Source organism: Emydura macquarii, unplaced genomic scaffold, assembly GCF_026122565.2.
Source record: "Emydura macquarii macquarii isolate MOO-44397 ecotype Brisbane River unplaced genomic scaffold, CSIRO-AGI_Emac_v2 contig_1146, whole genome shotgun sequence".
Classification (NCBI taxonomy): Eukaryota; Metazoa; Chordata; order Testudines; family Chelidae; genus Emydura; species Emydura macquarii.
In genome coordinates, this window is record NW_027131283.1 from 455,269 (window position 1) to 476,103 (window position 20,835).

The 20,835-nt window shown below is 41.6% G+C and overlaps 1 protein-coding gene across 3 annotated transcripts in view; it reads right to left on the reverse strand.

The window, feature by feature from the left end:
• SIM1 (SIM bHLH transcription factor 1) overlaps nucleotides 1–20,835 on the reverse strand; it is a 63,213-nt gene that overhangs the window by 30,738 nt on the left and 11,640 nt on the right. For 2 of the 3 annotated variants that reach the window (XM_067546513.1, XM_067546515.1), the window contains exons 3-9: nucleotides 18,949–19,031; nucleotides 17,666–17,755; nucleotides 17,231–17,339; nucleotides 17,020–17,105; nucleotides 15,598–15,797; nucleotides 15,380–15,486; nucleotides 14,145–14,292 (exon numbers count right to left, since the gene is read on the reverse strand). In XM_067546513.1, the coding sequence (XP_067402614.1) occupies nucleotides 14,145–14,292; nucleotides 15,380–15,486; nucleotides 15,598–15,797; nucleotides 17,020–17,105; nucleotides 17,231–17,339; nucleotides 17,666–17,755; nucleotides 18,949–19,031 (823 nt within the window). Of the gene's footprint in view, nucleotides 1–14,144; nucleotides 14,293–15,379; nucleotides 15,487–15,597; nucleotides 15,798–17,019; nucleotides 17,106–17,230; nucleotides 17,340–17,665; nucleotides 17,756–18,673; nucleotides 18,781–18,948; nucleotides 19,032–20,835 lie in introns of those variants that run through there. The other variant, XM_067546514.1, reaches the window with a different exon arrangement.

Below are 20,835 nucleotides of genomic sequence, written 5' to 3' on the forward strand. Positions count from 1 at the left end.
TCAATCACTTCTGCTCTCAAATTGTTTGGACAGTTAAATAAAAGAGAGTTCTGGCCTCTAGATCCTCATAGCCCAGCTGCATTTCCAGCAATTAGGAAATGCAGCGTGTTGTTCCTAGCTATGTGTGTACACAGAAGCAGTCTGATTTTCTGCCAAACAGCAACACTTTGTACGCTTGAATTCACGAGGTTTTGCCCAAATTAAAGTGTGTGTCAAAGATCTGTAATTGTTTTATTAATAAAATTCCTATGCTACTTTAGGATAATGATATTCAAAGATCATTTACCTCTGTATTCACATGTAACTTTGAAAATACGTACAGTGCATAAAAGAAATGTAACAAAATAGGACAACACTAATTTAATTCTGTAATGTGAGTTTATAAAAAGTTTATCTTTCAATTGTAAGGTGTCTCAGAACACAGTGGGCCAAAATCACATCTGGTATATATCCAGTGATTGTGTAAGTAAATGAAGCAATATGTATTTGTATATAGCTTTCAAAGGCCTTTGGATGTTAGAATCTGCTTGATAATGAGAAAGTTGGCTAAGGAAAAGGCTGTCTGCTATGCTTTTTGAAAAGTGCCAAGAGAATTCTAACATCTACTTGGACAGTCACCAAACACATAAAGAAAGAAGCTTAGTTCCACATTTCATCTGATAGCAACTCTAACAATGAAGAAATCCATAGCACATCCCTACAAAGTCAGCACTGGATATGTTGTTGGATTGATTGACCTTTTATAACATTGTTTTCCATTACTTTACATTTATAGGTGTGGGGGGGGGGGTTAAAGCACATTCCAGAATGAACTAAAACCTTATTAAATGAGGGGTAAAATTGTCAATTTTTTTCTCTTTAAAAAATGCTTCCTTTGGATATTGATCTTTGGTTATATTCTCACTTCAGTGTGTCAAGATTTATGAATGCACAGTAATTCCCATTAGTATTAATGGCACACTGGCAAGCAGATATAAATTCTCACACATCAGCATGAGAATATTCCATTACAGGGAAAGCTACTACAGGTGTTTTACTGTTGCACAGGCTACACTTTCTTACCTCAGTCTTTATCAATGAAATTTGTTTTTTGCTGAAAGTATTTTTTTTAGTACTGTTGACACTTTGGGACCCTTGAAATCTGGGTTCAATCCCCAACACTCCATAAACTTCCTGTCTGATCTTTGCCAAGTCTCCAAGTGTGAGATTTTCAAAAGCACTCAGAGTTAGCCTAACTCAGTTCCTATTGAAATCAAAGGGAGTTTTACCAATTAGTTCAATTGGGAGCAAAATTAGGCACATTGAGAGCTCTGGAAAATCCCACCTGTAATCTTTGTGTGTCTCAGATCCCCATCTGTGAAAATGGGAATAATATTTCCTTTCTCCCATCCTTTGTCTCTCTTGTCTATTTAAAATGTAAACTGTGCAGAGCAGGGACTGTCTCTTATGATCAGTACGAATGACATATAGCAAAACAGGGCCCTGATCTCATTTGTGGCCTCTATGTGATACTGTAGCACAAATAATAAGTTGTGAGGGGCAGGACCATCTTTTTCTTCTGTCTTTGTACAGTCTCTAGCACAATGGAGTCCTGGTCCATGGCCAGAGCTCCTAGTTACTATGGTAATGCAAATGTATTTATTATTATTAATAATAATAATAATAATAAATGTATTTACAAATGGCAGTACCAAAGTCACTATTGATGCCAAGTGTTTCTTATTATTTCAGAATCTCCATATATTTACCCTAAATGTTTGTGACTATGTCCTATACCGTTTATCCTTGATTAAACCTCTTCTAAATAGTTAATCATTAATGATTTCTTTACCATTGCTGTGCAAACAGTTCATTCACAGCTATGACATATCAAATTTCAGAGACATGTTCTTTAATTGGATTCATTTATTTCTAATCTGCTTAAGCCCTCACTACTGTAATGCTTGACTAAATATACATTAAAGTCTTTTATTTAAACTGCTAAAATAAATTTGAGATGTATTCTATGAATAAAAATACTTGATTGAACACGTTTTACCACTGTTATTATGTACCTATCCAAGCAGAAATTATTAGAAATAACCCAGTAGATAAGCCCTTGTTATGCTTATGCAAAAAAAAAGGCTTCAGAATGGTTACTTTAGACTTTTTGGCAAAGATTTCCAAAAATAGGAGCCTAAATTTATGCTCTTAAGTCCACAGCTAGGGACTTAAATAAAGGGGTCTGATTTTCAAAAGTGTTGACCAACAGCAGCTCCTGTTGGCTTCAATAGGAGATGTTGCACACTCAGTGCTTTCTATTTTTAAATCAAGTCAATTATTTAGAGGTCAGATACTCATTCCCCACTCTGGCCCTTTTACACCTGGACAGAAGCAGTGTAAAAAGTGCTAACAGCCCTAGTTCTGGCTGCGGGAGGATTCACCTACTGCAGGCACTGCCTTCCCAGGACCTCTCCGCATGCCCTGGACAAGGTTGAGTATAGGAGTGGGAGGGGTATGTCAAGGGCTGGACCACAGCACTGCAGAAGATCCTCACAGCGCTACGGCCCATATTGCAGCCTGGAGAGGCTGCTGTAATTTAAACAGGCCCCCAGAGCTATCTAAGTTACTCCAGGGGCTTCTCCAGCACCCAAAGCAGTCAAAGATTGGGATGGCTTAAAGCCATGCTAGCTCCCTACCCATCTGGGCTCTGAGTTTTGTGCTGCTCTTCTTAGAGGCACAGCACAGAGTCTCATCCTAGCACCTAAATATGGACTGAAGAGTTGAACTTCAGGCTCCTATTTTTGAAACTGCTGGCTTTTGGCTTCTTTCTAAGGGAAGAAAATGTCTGCATTTACTGCAGAGCACTCTCCAAAAAATCAGAACCACCAAATGGCACTGAGGTCACTGATAATAAACACTGGGCCTGGTATAAGCAGGTGTAACTCCCACAGAAGGCTACAAGCCAAATGCAGGTGTGGCATAAACAGTGTTACACAGTCTATGCAAACTGGCCTGGCATCAGTGATAAAATCGTGTAACTTGCATTGATTTTGATTTGACCTTCAGTGGGTGTGCAAAATGAGTGTAACTTACATGCTGAAGGAACAGAAGAGAGATATAGCAAGAGAAGTAACATAGGCTGTGAGATAAAGCAAGGTCTCCTGTATTATTTTATATCCTCCTACTAATTGCTGTTCCTGCTATGCACCTTTTCTGTCTCTGCAGACTTTGAACTGGTCGGAAATTTTCTAACTAAACATTTTTTCATCTGAAAAGTTTCTCAGGTCCAGAATGTAATTTCTGGCCAGCCCCTAAGAGAAACATCCTGACCCCAGAATAGCCAATAGAATGGCTATGGCACTCACTTAGGAGGTGGGAGACCCAGATCAAGACCCCCTCTCTCTCTCTTTCCAGGGTTTGGTTTTGTTCTGCATCAGGACAAAAATAAGTGTTGAAACCCTGACAATTTTTGCTAAATGGAATTCTTGTTTTCCAGCCAGCCGTACTCAGCCTGTAAGTTACATTCTTTTTGCACACTCACAGAATGTCAAAATTGGTGCAAGATACTCAGCTTTATTATTTACACCCACTCACTTTTATGAGCCACAGTGTAACTTACAACCCTGAGTATATAACCCTTAAAGCTGGTCCTTTATTCCAACAGCCAAACACAGAAAACACAATTTTTGTTAACCATGGTTATTTAGATGCTACATTACAATTCACCTATAAAAATAATAACAAGAATGTATATAGCTTCACAAACATACACAGCACTTAAAACTTATGTTGGGACATTGAAAGTACGTCTATAGTAAGCTGAACAAGTATAAAGGAACAGGTACTGGGTAATAAAACATTTACAAGATAATAGATAATAGGTATAGGGACTAGCTAGTACATGTTCCCAAGCAAATAAACACAATTTAAAGATCATGATAATGTCAAGCTACATTCTGTTATTTTCAATTTAGTTAAAGTTTTCTAGCTAGTACACTAAGGGCCCAATCTTAAAAGGGAGTCAAGGGTGCTAAGCACTTGGCAGGATCAAGTTCTTATAGAACACCACTTAGTATTTTGCTACTTTTTCTTTAACTCCTCTAACCTGATTTAATATCAACAGAATAATACAGGGAATATTATCATTCAAGTTTGATGAACAGCCTTTGAAGAGTCTGATTAACACACGCAGTACAAATGGTAGCCCTGGGATTCAGAAGTGTACTTGTCAGTCTGCACAGTGGAATGTTCTATTACTACCACTATACGACCAAGCCCTCTATGAGCATTATTTCAAACTTTATTAGTAACTAGTATTTCAAATCTACAGAGACCCAGTCCTGCAGCCTTACCCAGGGTCCTGATTCTGCACGCCTCACTCAGGCAAAAGGTCCCACTGACTTTAATGGCACTTTCCCCTAAATAAGGAGATGGACAGCTGGATCAACTTGTTAGTCCTTACTCAGGCAAAACTTCTGAGAATTACCTCAGGAAGGACTGAATAAGGAGTAGATTATTTTGTTCTTTATATACAACAATAATTGGAAATATAGGACAACATTGTTTGTGACAAGCTTTTGGATAGACTTTGGATAGACAGGGCTTTAGATGGAGGAGAGAACTAGCCTGAGAATTTAAAATAGTAGCACTGCAGGTCCCCAACCACATAGACAGGACAGCAAGTCCCCTGCCAGAAGGCTAGCTGTGAAAAGGCTGCCCTCTAGGCACAGCACAGATACAAGAATGATGGATGGCTTTAAAGAACTTCATTCTGGGATAACGCAAAGTGTCCACATAAGGCTAAGGGATATAGCTGAAGATTGATTAACCAGGCACTTCCATTATCAGAGTTGTACTGAAACTTTAGCATATAATGGCAGTTAATTTCAATAATGCTGGCATATAGTCGCCCCAGATTTACACACAGTGGGCTGAAGGTGAAAATACTATGGCAGTTCTTTATTAGGCCTCAGGTCAACAAAGCAACAACAACATGCTTAAATTCACCCTATTCAGCAAGCCTCTAACAATGTGCTTAATTTTAAGCATGTGCGTAAGTCTCATTGCCTTCAAAATTGACATCACTGGATTTTAAGCACATACTTAAAGTTAAGCTTATATGTGTTAAGATCTGATTATGTTCTCAAATGCTTTGCTAAATTGAGGCCTGAACTATATACTGTGTTATTTTAACCAGTTGTTTAATTGTACTAAATGGCAGATATTAAAAGATACCAACAGAAATTAAGTAGGCATGTAACCATTTTTTAAATCATGGGATTGACATCTGACTTTAGTCACCACAAAAGTTTTCAGAAGGGGCAGATGTTGTATCCTTGTTTACATAGCTTCCCCAAGTGAATGAGGCTACTTCTGGAGTAGCTTATTCAGTGTGAGTACGGGTGTCAGAATCTGATTCATGCTGAAAAGTTAAAACAGATTGTATTTTAAACACATACTTGCCATGGCTGAAAGAAGAAAAGAGATTAGTTAGCTAGCACTTAATTTAGGGCATGTTTGTCAGAAAGCAGGGCCTGCAACAGAGCCAATCTCTGGGCAATTTAATGAGCACAGCTGGCCTGTAAGGATATGTCTACACAGCAATGAAAAACCTGTGGTCTATGCCAGCTGACTCAGGCTCACGGGGTTTGGGCTGCGGGACTGTTTCATTGCTGTGCAGACTTCCAGGCTTGGGCTGGAGTTTGTGCTCTAACCCTGCGGGGTGGGAAGGTCCCAGAGCTCAGGCCCCAGCCCAAGCCTGGAAGTCTACACCCCAGTGAAACAGCCCCGCAGCCTGAGCCCTGCAAGCCTGAGTCGGCTGGCACAGGTTTTTCTTTGCTGTGTAGACATACCCTAATAGGCTGCCTGGTGGGCTACACAATGTCTGAACGGTGGGAAGAGTCAGCAAACCAGCTCTTAGGCCCAGCAGCAGCAGTTCAGGGGCTGCTCACACCATGATTTACCCATGGCTGTGTTAGCTCCTGCCTTGTTTTTCTCCAAATCACCTGATCCTGACCCTTGGTTCTGAGACCTGGCTTCTGACTCTGATCCTGGGCTCCAATATCTGACTATTGACTCCTGCTCCAACCACTAGGCACAACCATCCATATCCCAGTCACTGACAACGTTTTAGAGAAAGAGAGAGCGTGTGCCATGAGGGAGACAGAAGAGTTGAGGCCTGAAATCAGAAGCAGAATAATAGTTTGTCTTTGAATAAAAATAAACCACTAGTTTAGAACACCCAAAGTGACCCAATGAAATTACATGCAAAACAAAGAAGTGGGAAATTGACTGAACCAAAGCACACAACAAAGTGAAGAGAGCGAGCATGAAAGAGACTGAGAAAACAGGAGAGCCCAGACTTGAAAAATTGCTTAAGGAACACAGTGTTGCGGATGACATTGCAGAATCTATGGACCAAATGCCTTTCTCCTGCCACTTCCACACAAAACCCAAACAAACGTGGCATAAGAGATCAAGAAGGGGTTGGTCTGGAAGGATTCTTTGAGCACTCAACTCGATAGCTTGGCACAAGGAAGCTGCACAGCCACTAAAGCAATGCAGAGGATGAAATAGCAATTGGAGCCCAGCTGACCTTGATGTAGTAGGGAAGAGCTATCTATATAGATCGTGGCAAATCCACTGCCTGCTCTTCCACCTGCCCTGCTGCCCCCACCATTAGGCCCTTGCTTCAGTGCCACAGAGACTCCATAACACACAGCTCTGAAACTGTCAGAGTCTGTAACTTGCATCCTTTCCCATTCCACCCATACAGCAGGACCACAGGCTCTTTAGGGTTTTCAATGCCTACCTGCCTGCAGAGGCATGGGGAGATTGTACCATTTGGCCCGGAAAGAGGAGTGAGGATCTACATGGTAGAGTAACAAGTAAGAAACCTTGTTGGACATGGAAGCACAATGCAAAGCAGTTGAAGCCTCCGCTGGACAACTTGAAAATGGATGGACTGTTCAAGTTTTATCATCTGATGAAACACAAGCTAACAAATTGCACTCAGATAACAAGGCTTATACTGTACATGGAGGCATGAAGGAGAAATTCTAAAAGATGAAAGCTTTGGTCCCTTATTGTACAGCTAGTGGAAGTACTATCATGAAGCACTGCTGAATCTTTCCTAAACTTGTTGGCAATCTGTGTTTTGATGATGGTATAATTGATAGTGAAGTGCATTAATGAATATTATTATTAGCATCAAAAAATTCTCTTGGGAAGGAATCATGGGAAGGGATTTATTTTGCATGTGACAATGGTCAAAAGCTCACAAAAAATGAAAAAGAGAAAAAATCCTCTGAAATCAATGGGAGTTTTGTATGAGTAAGAGTTTCAGGATTTAGCCCTTAGTTTTTAGTGATTTGGCCATTAATGTTACCTGGTTTAAAGCCAAGAGAAGGAATTTGGAGTGAATTAAAGAAAACTGTAACTAAGAAAACCTGTATGAACAAAGAACTGAAATAGCATGTTGTGGACATCAGGAAAAGTCTGCCTCCTATTTGCAAGAAATATATAAATGACACTCCAGATAAGATATTTGTAAGTTATAAAAGGTAATGGTGGACAAAAAAATACTGAAGAGAGTAACTCAAAAGCACTCACTGAATTTAATATTTTTACTCTGCAGTATGTACATGTAAACTACTGTGGTTGAGTAAAGTGACATGATTTCTTCACACTTCCAATCAAATCATCACTTGAATAATGGTGTTGTCTTTTTACATCTAACAAATAATACGAGTTAATAAAATGGGCAGGGAATGTGAGAATAGCAAAACCTCCAATGACTTTAGGTTTGGGTCATTACTACTAAAGAGTAATAAAGTAAAGCAACAATTTTATGCTCATCTTACTGTTTGTAAATATTTGGTGGCAAATACAGTGGTCACAGTTAAATCTTTTTAACTGCTGAGCCTGATCTGCAAACACTTACTCACATGAGTAGTTCCATAACTCAGGGGTATGATTCATACGTGTACGTGTAGGAGTTAAGCCTGTTATCTGCAAGTAATTAACATTACTAATGTATTCCTGAGGCCCTTCATTTTTAGTTTTTGCTTATTTTTAACTGAAAATACAGAAGATATACACACACGTGTGAGCAGATGTGTACGTACAATTTATGAAATAAAGTACAGCATTAAATTACTTTTACTATCAATCTCTTACTTTTCACTGTTTGTTGCATTTCCCAGTGTTAATCTCTACATTTACCCAGAAAACTGTGAAATTAATTTTGCACAGATTTTCACCCTTTTTTTAGTTTTTGTAATATATACTAAAATTCCCAGCAATATTAAACAAAATTGTAAAAGTCCGTATATATTCCCTATGCCATATACACTCTCACATGCACACTTGATTGATATAGGGAGTGCACCGTGTCACTGGGAATATATATGCACAATATGGTGAGGAGATGGACATTGCACCAGCTCCTAATATGCTAATAGAGATGGGAGCATTGAGGCAGGATGGTGAGGAGCCACTGGGCCTGTAGTTATGTAAATCCAACTAATGGGAAATCCCACATAGGAGGAGACTAAAGTAGAGGCCATGGGGAGCTATCTGCACCTGGGGCTGTGGGAATGGATTTGTTGCCTTCTAACATTTAAAGCCCACTTATTCTGGCTTTTTATAAGATCATGAATTTCACCCATGATACACAGTGATATATTTGATTATGTAGTTAATTTTTTTAAATCTGATCAGACATAAGACTATAAAGTATAATAAACACTAAAGTTAAAGGCATATTTTATAGATGCAATTAACAGTTAATTTACCCTAAACTACATTTAATCTATCATGAACTAACATTTTTGTTTAAATGGCAGTTATTTTTGAAATGATATTTCATACAAATTGCATACTTCAACTTGTACTTCTAATCAGCCTGTTACATAATACAAGATAATTTGAAGATGGCAACTGGGACTTTTATGTACTATATTATCATAACAGAGATTATGTGCAATTAAGCATCTAATCCAATTTATCTGTATATGTTAGTGTTACAGCTGCTATTTTAAATTATGAAGAAAAAATTAAACATATACAGCAAAAGCTCTCCAACATTCTCTAGGGATAAATTATTATAATATTTGCTGCTCAAAAAGCTAAAAGATCTGCAAGTTATATTATCCATTTGTTCAGAAAGGGATTGTTTGCAATTTAAACATAAACCAAACTTTAGCAGTTGCAGTCTATATTAATTGAAACATACTTGAATTGTCTGTAAACTAAACATGCACAGCTGATAATAATATAGAAACTAGGTGCACAGAACAAATAAGAAAAGAAATGAATATTTCTACTTCAGATCTTACTTATATCAATTGAAATACAAAAGAACAGTAAATATATACTTTAACATAAACCTCAAGTGCTCTATTTTTATTTTAGATACACTATCATTCAAAAAAAAATATTGTTGTTTAAATGTTTCAGATTGTAGTATCCTTTGTAAATAGTTCAGTATTTACACTTATTAAAAACATTTGTTCTTAATCCTAGAATGCACTTTTTCAAAGCTAAAGATTTATGGACCATAGCAATTTTGGTGGCTTTTTTTTTAAATGGAGCAAATTGGTTTTTTATCTGCATGATCCCTATCTCTCTCTGCCTTCTTCTCTCAGTTTTAGATGCCCAGGGGCATCCAGCTCCAGCAGGTACAGGTTAGTGATACAAATCATCTATATTTGTTCTGTCTTTTATACACGGCTTGATTTTGACACTGCTTTGGTTCTGTCAAGAATAACTTTTGTGCGGGTCAGCGACGCTTAGTTTAAAAACAAGACTGTGTTTAAGCCAGGCTGTGTTACTTTTACTCATGCTCAGTAGTATCTCTTTTGTCCCTCAATATTCCCATTGAAATCAGTTGGTCCATTCCAGGAATAAAGTATTATTCAAGTGAGTAAGGGCAAAATAATGCAAAATATCTTTCAATAAAGCTGATTCCTCTTTGATTACTTTTCATCAAAATGTAGTGATAAAGAGCAGCTAGAATATTTCCAAAGTAACCTCTACACCTGAAATTAACACATCACTGTGTAGTCCTTACCATGGCACCTTATTATTTCAAACCACAAAATCAATTGGTTTGCATTTCTCATTATATTTTTGAGTTAAATGTACACAATTTATTTGCAAAGAACAAGTCAAGAAACGTACGAATATCTCCTCTAAGCAGATCGCTCCTAACTGATTGTATACCATTATTCGACTGCGTCTTCTGTGGGGTATGTCTCTGCCAAGAACTGCATCTGTACAAGTGCTTTTCCATATATCAAATGCTGTATAACAAAAGCATGAAAAGAACCTACACCATACGCACATACGTCACAGCTGTTCTTGGTTTAGTGGAATAATCCAGTGCCATCCTTAAGGAACTTTAGTAGCTACAGAATTTGTATTAGAATAAAGAATATTAAAAATTGCATACTCTGAGTGCAACAGAAGAACCTTCATTCTGATTTCCTGGAAATCAGATCCAAAATATGACTCAGATCTAAAGTCCATTTAACTCAAAGGAAGTCTGGTGTCCCATAGTTTCTCTTTTCCCCCTATATTTTCAGTCCCTATGTTCCACATTTGAATGATAAAAGGCTGATGGGCAGGAGTAACTATGAATAGCTGATAGAGACAATTAACTGCACTCTACATAAGGTGAGTTCAGCAAGCCCCTCTGACTCTCCTAAATGTGAACTTTCTTCGACAATAGCTTTCCTCCACTTCTGTCTAATAGTCACAGTGTTATCTGCTGTTTCTGAGGTTGGCTACATTTGATTTTTTAAAAGCCATCCATGTATCTACCTGCAAAGTATTATGAAACAGAATATTGTCTTTCCTTATCACTTATCTTCCAAACTGCAGGCTATCAGTAGACTAAAAAGGGCAATAAATGATGCGCGTGTCTTGGGGATCTGTTGTGGTTATTATTACTGTGGTAACTTTACTGCAGAAAAATATTACATGATTCCTTGTTCTACAGAGCACTAATGAAGAGATGGGCAGACTTGGTTGAACCTTGGGGACCTAGACATACTAAAACAAGATTTTAATGTAGTCATAGTGTCTTTGCATTGTGAATTTCAGCCTTCTATAGCACATGGCGGTTGTTGTAGCCAGTAATAGACATCACAACATTTACCATCTGCCTTTGATATAATCTGGTTTTTCTTTCTATTTCCACACTTGAGACAATTGAAGAGCAAGGGCAGATTCTTAAATAGCTCAATTCATAGTAAAGTTGCTACGTAGTATAACCCAGTGTTTTAGGGGAAACGTCTGAGATTTGTTAGTTTTTTAATAATTTTCCAATAAATGGCAGCCTGGTTGAAATATGTCGAAATAGAAATGTATTTAAAATATATACTTTATATTGTGTGAAAAAGAAAAGACACCACCTCACACAAAAATACAGAAAAATCAATTGAAACTAAAGAATTGGGATTGTTGGATATTTTTATAACATACATACACATACACTGCGCTCAGGGAGCCAGATCTACTTCCATTGAAGACAATTAGAGTTTTTCCGTTGCCTTCAATAGGAGCAAGATTGGCCCCCTAGTGTTCTCCAACGCCTGACAGATTTTGAATATTCCAGGTCTTTGCTTGAATCACTGATGGGTGTTCTCGCTGTGCGCTGTATTTAAAGCTGTGTGTTTGAACAGAACTCAGTTATCACTCTATCACCGTAGAAAGAAGGCTCATACAGAACACATCGAGGTTCAGATTCGCTGCTACCATGGAGAATCAATACAAATCTATTTAATTGGCTAAAACAATGTAAATCAGCCCTTTGCAACCAGATGTATGAGGTCCACAGCAAACAAACTGCAACCTGTTCATGTGACAATCCTGTCAACACACCCTGAACCACTCGATATTTTATCCACTGCCTTAGGTACATTATTAGTGACGGAAGCATTTGCATACAGCAAAAGATATTGGAATTGCATATGGATATAACAGTGGGTCCAGTCTTGCTGTTCTTAGGCAGGCAATATACCCATTTAATCACTGGGAATTTTGCCAGGAGAAAGAACTGCAGGATCGATCCAAATGTGGTTTATACCATTTTTCGGAGGAGTGCGTCCTCTTGTCCCCTTTCTCCCCCAGTAAAGCAAGTAACTATTCTGGTGATTAAATCCTTTCCTCCACAATCGCTGTCTTGTTTCTGCTACACGCTGGAAGAGTTATTATGCAGCGCGAACAAGTGACAGAATCAAGAGGTAAAGGCTATCCAGTTATTCACAAGCAACCAAAACAGAATTTTTCCAAATGACCCAAAGCAGAAATTAATTATCCATTGGGAGGTTTCATTTCCATTCAAGTCATTTAATGTAGGTCTGTGTGACTATGTGCTCTGTTTTTGGGTGAAATCTGACTGCTAACCACTGGCACTCACGGGAAAACAAACCTAATTCTTGGGAAGCCTCTGACATACAAAGCAGCTTACTATGTTATTTTCTTTTTCTTTGAAAAATTGTTCCAAGGCACAGACCTATGTCTTTGCTGCTAAACAGTCATGTTTCACGAGTGTTTCAATCGGCAAAACACATTTGGGCCTCTCACCTTACCTTTAATTGAAAAGTCTAACATTTGTGAAATATAGGCATTGATGGGAGATGTACATGTATGGAAGGGTGTAATGTGCGTGATGCGTCAATTTCCTGCTAATCCAGTCTGGCCCCTGCTGGGTAAATGCCAGAGTGTTTACTCCTGCTTTGTTTTTTTAAAAAGGCGAATCAAGAGGATTTTCATAACTATCAGCTGTGAGCGTAGGAGTCCATCTACGGAGAAAAACAAGGGTTTTCCCCAGACACAGTAATGCCCACCCAAACCGAATTCATGTCATTCATCCAGGTGCACTGAAATCTCCATATTGAATCAAGCAGAGAATACACACTTTGATCGTCGAGTATCATTACTAATGATCCCATGTTTACCATTGTAATGCTGGCACTCTTATTTATACATGAGCCTTCCCCCGTCCAATCAAGTGCAGGCTCCTTAGAAGAGTACCATTTGCAAGTCACTGTTTCCAAATAAACAACTTGTTTTTATAAGTAGGCCTTAAAAACGAACTGCCCCAACAATAAATTGCCTGTGTGTATATTAAACCCGCAAGAGAATTCTGCTTTAAGGCTCCAAATCACTGCAAAATATTCATCCATTTGGGAGGAGGAGAATTTAGCTCCTCCGTTTTCAATAATTACCTTTGAGTGAAGAATGAAAAAATCAGCGTTGGACTATAACTATGTACACGTGCAGGTATTCTGCACTTACAAGCAATCATGAATGATTTCTTCACTATCATACAAACACAACAGGCCATATGATTCTCATAACATATCACTTCTGCCAGCAGCAACCATTATTTCCATAGAAAATAATATTCATATCATAATTAATTTCAGCCAGTCTGCCAGAGATAATTGCACTCTAGGTATTGCAGTGCATGCAGCAGGGACCACACAGGTCTGATACTCCTGCACTACCCAGGTACAATGGGAAGAATTAAGAAGAATTAGCCAAGATTTTCAGTATTAACTCTGAACCTTCTTGCTTTTGAGGGGGTTAAACGGAGAACCTTCTGGTCACTTAAACTTTCTTTGTGGTTCAATATAAGGATCACTCTCTCAGAACAAAAAAGAAATCTCGGAGCTTTGATAGAGACTCTGGATGATATTAAGAACTTCAAACCCCAGATTTTTTAAAAGAAAAACAGATGTCCTGTTCGTTAGGTCTAAATAACTCCGTACGTTGAAACTCCTTTTTTTACGCTGCATTAAATTTTCTTTAAAGCTGTGAGCATTTCAACTGTAAAAAGAAAGCGAGAGGGAGCCGAATACGTGGGTGACAAACCTCTAAATCTTTCCCCTAGCGAAAGAGGAAAAGGAACAGTCAGCCGGGAACCTTTCGTCGAGATGAAAACGCTCCCCAGCCGGTCTGGTGTGTCTGCCTTGCTCGGTTGCAGCATGGAGCGGATTTAGCAGCCCTGAGCCAAGAGGCAGGCAGAGACTAGCTGGTCGTGGAGCTAGGTCTGCTTCCACGCGCTTCCCTTCCCCACCTTTTTACCCCAGGCTTTCCCCTCCGGAGCGCCTAGATCCGCACACTTTAGAGCGGCCCCTGGGCTGACTTACGTGAGGACGTAGTTGACGCTGACTATGCAGTGTGGCCGCGAGGATCTGCTGTTGTGCACGATGGTGGCATAGCTCTGCACCCACACCCAGCCGCCGTGCTTGGCCAGGAAGCGGTAGTATTTGGTAGTCACTTGCCCTTTCACCAGCACTGTGGAGAATACAAAAGGAGGGAAAGGGACTGAGTGGAGTACTGCTGCCCCTGGCATTCCCCTCCCCCGCAAAGGGTTATCCACGCACCAAGGAAGCCCCAATTGCTTCTTTTAGCCAGAGCTCAGATAAAGGGCTACAGCTCCTTCTCAAGGAGGCTGGCTAAGGGCAGACCGGTGCAAAATACAGATCCGCTCGTTTTGTGTATCGTGGTGACAACGATCCTACGCCTAGTCTGAGAAAGCTCCCCCTGACATCAATGGTGCAGGATTAGTGCAGAGAAAGTCATGTCCAGAAATTTCCAACTAATAATCACTTATTTGTCTCCAGTGTATTCATGTCACCACAGTTACACACACACACACACACACACACACACAAATCCCCGGGGTTCAAAGGAAACTACATGCCACTAACTGTTTCACAATAATAAATAATAATATACAGTCAGCTTCTGGGGGGAGGGACGATGTTTTGTTCTGATCTCTCTGGCATCACCCCGATTTTTAAAAGAATATTTAAAATGGTGTTTGCCTCTACTTGTATCCATTATACTTTCTATAAATGGAAAGAAAACTTACAGGAAACTAATTTCTTGTTCGTTCATTTTCCTCCATGTATTAAGATCAACGTGATATTGAAACAAAACTCGGACCTAGGAATCGGATGCTCACAGTTCAAAAGAAATGTTCACATCAGATTCGTGTGACCTTGTGGGGACGCAGAAAGGGAATCCGGATTTTACTGGCATGCCGTTTAGGAGCAAGGAAGAGATTCCCAACTAGAATCTAAACGAAACTGAACTGTCTGCAGTTTGTTCGTTTCAGTTCTTTCCTCATCACCGGGAAAGCATCGGAGACCCACTGCAACCGCACCCTCTGCCTTATGCTCCCCACTCCCTTCCAGCCCCGATTTCCTCCTAGGGAAGATTGTTTCATCAAAACCTCCTGGAGCTTTTGCTTTTCCTTCTCCTGGGCTGCCTTTCCAAGCGAGGTGTGAACCAAATAAAAACCAAAGCCCCGATCTCGAGCGAGAGGGAGCTGGGGCTCTACCCCCAATGCAATGCTTCAGCAAAGAGGACTCCTTACACAAATGGTGAGCGCAGCGCAAGTGGAAAGTGTCACAGCCATGGACGTGGTGGTAAAGGGTCTTCTCGATCAGGTCCTGCGGCTCGTACCCTGTTAGTTCAGCCACCCTGTGGGGGAGAGAGAGAGAGAGCCAGAAGCAGGCATCCATGAGTGTCTGGGCAGAGCGCGAAGCCGGACAGGACAGCGCGGGGCTGGAGTTTCAAAGTAAAGCCAGGTACCTGGAATCTAAGAAGATGAGCTTCATATCCAGGCTGGCCCGGAACATGAACATATTGCTGTGCAGTTTGATTTCGGTCACTGCGCTGGGAGGCAGCGAGTGGCCAACCGCGACCAAGCCCACGTTCTGATAGCAGCCGTCGAAGGGGGACATGTCCAGGCTGTACTGGCGGATCTTCAGGTAGCCGCTGCAGTGAATGACCTGACAGGCACAAGACAGGGACACTTCACTAGGCAAACAGCTGGCGTTTGAAAACACACTTACACACCGACAAACGGGCGCGGGGGCACTTTAAAGGCAGCACCCCAGCGCCCCAAACACACAGCCCACTAGTCGCCCCTGCAGGTGTCGTAGGAATGTGCCTGTGACCATGGCCCTGGTATAGGAACTGGACATTCTTTTCTCTTAAGGTCCACCTGCTCCAAAGCCCATTGAAGTCAGTGGGGTTTTTTCCACGGATTTCAGTGGAATTGGGATCAAGGCCTACCTATGCGACTATTGCTCTACAAACTGGAACATCCAGAAAGACGGAGACGTGTCAGGTTGTTGACAACTGACCTTTGTAGTTTCACACACACAAGCTGTGTGTGAGTTTAGAGTAGGTGTACATATACCTATGTAAATACTGGTGAGGTGTTCATTACATAGATATGTATTAGATACAATATATGGATAGTAAACGTACGTGGACAGAGATTTCTACACATTTCACACACATACATAGAGTGCAGATATTTTATATTGTTATAATACTGTATTATAATGCCTTTTTCTGCAGGAACTCAAAGCGGTGTATATGTATTCATTAATTTAGTCTCAATATATCTTTGAGGTAAGTCACCATTATTCTTCCTCATTTTACGGAGAAGGCTGAAGCAAAGAGAGGTTTGAAAGGCAAAAGCCATATAAGATGTATTTGAGTCATAGGAGCCAGAAGTCCTGAGCAGAGGTACATAAAACGTTAAGACTAGGAGACAGGTAACAAAAGCTTAGACTAGGAGAACTTCATCTAATTGGAAGAGTCTTTCAAAACTTTTTACAAGTCCGGCCAGGTTCGCCCAAAGGTTTGCAAGGGGACAGCTTACACTTCCCACAGAAACTCGGGGACTTCCGTGGTTTTTGCTTGCTTTCTACTGCAAACGCTCGCAAAACCCGGAGGATTTGGCCGAGCTTGGCTCTGTGGTGTCTGTTCATTTCTCTGCAGCCCCAAGAGAGACACTGGGCCTGCACAGGAATCCAGACTTTTAAACCCGCCTGCCAGCTGAAAGCGCTGACATGGGCTGAGTTCTAGTTCCCTGCCTTCACCCCACGACCGAGCAGCCTAGCGCAGACACGCACAGACCCATCCACATACTCCGCGATGCTATAGCATGCGCTTCTCATCCCTCCGAGCAGGAACCTCCAGTGGCCCCTGGGCACGCACCTTGTAGCCCCCGCAGGTTAGCCCCGCGTTCCTCTTAGCCAAGACACACTTCATCCTTAGGAAAAAGGAGCGCTCGATCTCGTACTCTAGGGGAAAAGGCAGAGGAACCAGTGAGAAAAGGAGGGCGGGGCCGGGTGGCACCTGCTGCCTTCATTTCCAATGCAGATCCGAAATCCCCCCAGGCCAGGCCGGAAGAGAGAGTGTACTTTACCCTGCACGAAGTGAGAGTGGTAGGGCTGATGAGCTGTGAGCACCGCCGTCATCTCATCGTGATCCGCAGGGTGGATGTATTCATAAATGCTATTTCCGGTCAGCTCTACCTGTTAAGGACGAGGAGGGTGTCATCGTTATGGCCATTTACATAGCGGGCATGTGTAGCTGACGCTGGATGTGGTGCCATCTGCTGCAGTTGTGCAGCTCTATAAATACACACAGACAATTACAGCGGCCTGGCTTTGTCTGGGTTGCCATTCACACCAGCTCCGTTTTAGGCAAATCGCTTAGAGGCAGCTGGACAACTCATATGGAAAATACAGGGCAATATATATAATGCCCTGTGTGTGTGTGTGTGTATTTGTATATTTAATTACAATGATGCCCTGCCACGAACACACATAAGCCGTGAGTGGGTAACCTGTCCACTTACCTGTGACAAACCCAGATGAACTGAGGCAGTCTCTGAAATGTACATGATCTTGCCGTCTGGAGCCACAACAAATATGAAACCATCCAAGGTCTAGGGGGAAAAGAGAGACAAAATATCTGTGAACTACGTGTGCCTCGGTTTGATTGAGCAGATCGGGGATTCCAGCCGGGCTTTTATGCAATAGATCCGCTTAAAGGAGCCAGGATATTAACGCAACGCACCTCAAAACGGGGGCTGTTTAAAATGAAATGTGACAATGAATCAACCTAAGACGCTAAAGCACCAAGAACATCAGCTCTCAGCGTCCAGGGCTCCCAGCCTCGGCTTTGCTGACTGTTCCCACTGAAGAAACACGGAACACTTACATCCCCCATCTACAATTTCAGTAGAGATTTTAACTCAAATGTTTGCTTGTGAGACATGAGCGAGCAAGGGACAATGTAAAACTCTCCGCACTGTAAATAAAGTCTGAAATGGACAGAACTATTTAAAAGGCCTCTTAAGATTAGATTACGTTAGCCTAGAAGATGATAGATAGACAGACAGACAGACAGACGTTAATGAGCCTTATTTGTGTGCCTTCAGAGAAGAACAGGCCTCTCTTTATTAGAGGTGGGTATTCAATGCTGCAAGACTCCACAATACAAAAGGCCTGAATAGCTAATATTGTAAACACTAATATTCCTTAGTTAATCCTTCAGACAACAGTGAGTTTTCAATGTGTCATAGCTGAATTGTTTAATGTTGTCTGTGTCTGTAATTAATCGATGTTTATTCTAACTACTACACGGATCAAGGCTTTCTAAACGTTGTACGCACCTTTTCTATATGCTCCTCAATATACCCCCCTGAGCCTGCACGATGTCTCCCACTTCTCTTTCCACTTTCCTCCGCTTTAAAGACATGTTTGCACTGCCCAGATTGCTCAGCACAAGACAACTACATTCACAACTCTTGTCACCCGGCTGATTGACAAGGATGTTGAGATAAGGGACGAAATCAACCTACCACTTTCTACTTCGGAAACACAAAATGTCCTCGAGCTTGTTGAGTCGCGCGGCCATCGCCCATTGTATCGGGAGAGAGGCAAAGGATCGTGACAGATTAAGATAAAGTTCCAATACAAGTCAAGAAATTCCGCCACACTGTTCACAGCTCTGGGCTCTCCCTTTGTGAAGCACGTGAACAGTTAACGATTAGACAAGGGGATAATTAAAAGCTCAGAATATGGTACGATTTCTTTAATCATTAATACCAAATGGCTCTCGTTTCCAGGCCAGTACCTGCAAAAGATGGGATCCCAGTTCCCGTCCAACATTATCCAAAGGGCTGGTTCGACTAGAATGGCCCCAGGCTTCGCCAAGTCCTGTTTATTTAAGACACACAAAAAATTAAGGTGAGACGACAAGATATAAAATTCTCATTGGCCTGTTAGGGCTGGCTTGTTCGGTTTTAGTTTCAAACACTTACAAACGTTTTCTAGTAGTTGAATAAGCAGAAATCATTTCCTTGCTGATTTTTTTTAATCTAATTCTTGTTTGGGATGTTGTTGCGGGGGATAGGTATGTTGGAACTAACAGTAAAGTTCATTAGGAAGAACTGAGGGAATTCCACTAAGCCAGGAACCGCTCCAGATAAAATGCTATTCAACACGGACTATGTCTACTAGAATGTTGCTTCCGGGAAGAAAATGTGAGACAATATCTTTGTTTCTGACCTCGAGGCAAGGTGTCAAAATGAGACCAAAAAGAAATTCTTCATTTCAAGTGAATGATGCCGTTAACAGGACTTGAATACAGTTTCCTATGATTTAAATGTGATGAAGCCAATTAAGTACAGCATTGCTCTTATCCAATCTTATTCGATCATACAAGGATAACTCAGGTATGTGAGCGTTTTATTTAGTGTGTTTCCCGAATGCTTTGGATTGTTTGTTCACAACCTCCTGAGAAATTAACAGGATGAATACGCAGACCAGCCTATATATTGTGGTGGCTTTAAAATACAACCCTGGCCACCAAGATCACTTTCTGATTTGATCAGCGGTCAGGTATAAATCCCTAATAAGACCCAGATCCTTCATCCCTCAACAACCCGTCGACTCCAACGGGAGCTTTTTGGTGCACCAGGAATGCAAGATCGGGCCCCTACATCCTCTGTAGTTATCTCTTTATTAAAAAGCACTTCCCCTTTAGTATGCGCCAAGCCCACTAAAAGTAAACTACCTTTCCCGAGGTCTATCCGTAGCTGCAATGTCCCGTGCACTCCCATAAACGCATAAATGCACTCCCAAAGCGGTTAGAGTCACTCGCTGGCCAAGGTACCTGCTCCCCTTTCTCCAGTCCAGCCCTCTTCCCCACAACATACAAGGCCCTCTCTCTCTCACTGATGGAATGACTTGTCTTTACTGGGAACGATCAGCTGCCAGATACTCTCGTCGGGTGGGTGCAACAACGAGTCTCCCCGGCCCTGGCTCGTGTTTCAGTCTGTGCTTGTTTCCCTGTGTGCAAAGTGGTAGGTGAGCCAGACCGAATGGGCTGTGCCGGAGTTAAACTATTCCTGGGTGATGCCTTTTAACGGCGCGGCTGCTGAAACAATTGAAAGGTGGTGATTAAACCCTTTTATGCTTACACCATTAAACAAGGCTTAACGTGACACACAGAAAAGGTGATTGATGGCCGTGCTGCGCAAATCGCCGGCAGACCAACACGCCGACAAACGGGACGGCCTCGCCCAGACTCAGCCTTTCCACAGCTCCCCGTGGCTTCTTTCCCGTTCATTCCGATGCAAACAAACCAGGGACAGGAAGGGAGGCGACGTGGAGCAGTTCCGCTCCCCCTCAGTATTGACCAGGCTCACCTGGGTGTTTACACGGCTAAATAAAGCTAACGATTTTCTCCGCCGCTATTCAAACACTGCAGCTCTCACTCAAAGGCCGCCCATTCTCTGTCTCTCTCTAGGCCTCCATTCTTCCATCCCTCCTTCAGCGTGCCAGACCTATTTGCGATGCCAGCCGCTCCTCGCTCACCATCTCTCTCCTACCCCCCTCTCCGTTCTCCACAGGAGTCTCTCTCCTTCCATCCCCACTTCCTCCTCTTCTGTTTAGCCCGCCCTTCTCCTCCATACCAGCATCTCTCTTCTCCCTTCCGCCTCTGCGCTATTCTCCCCTT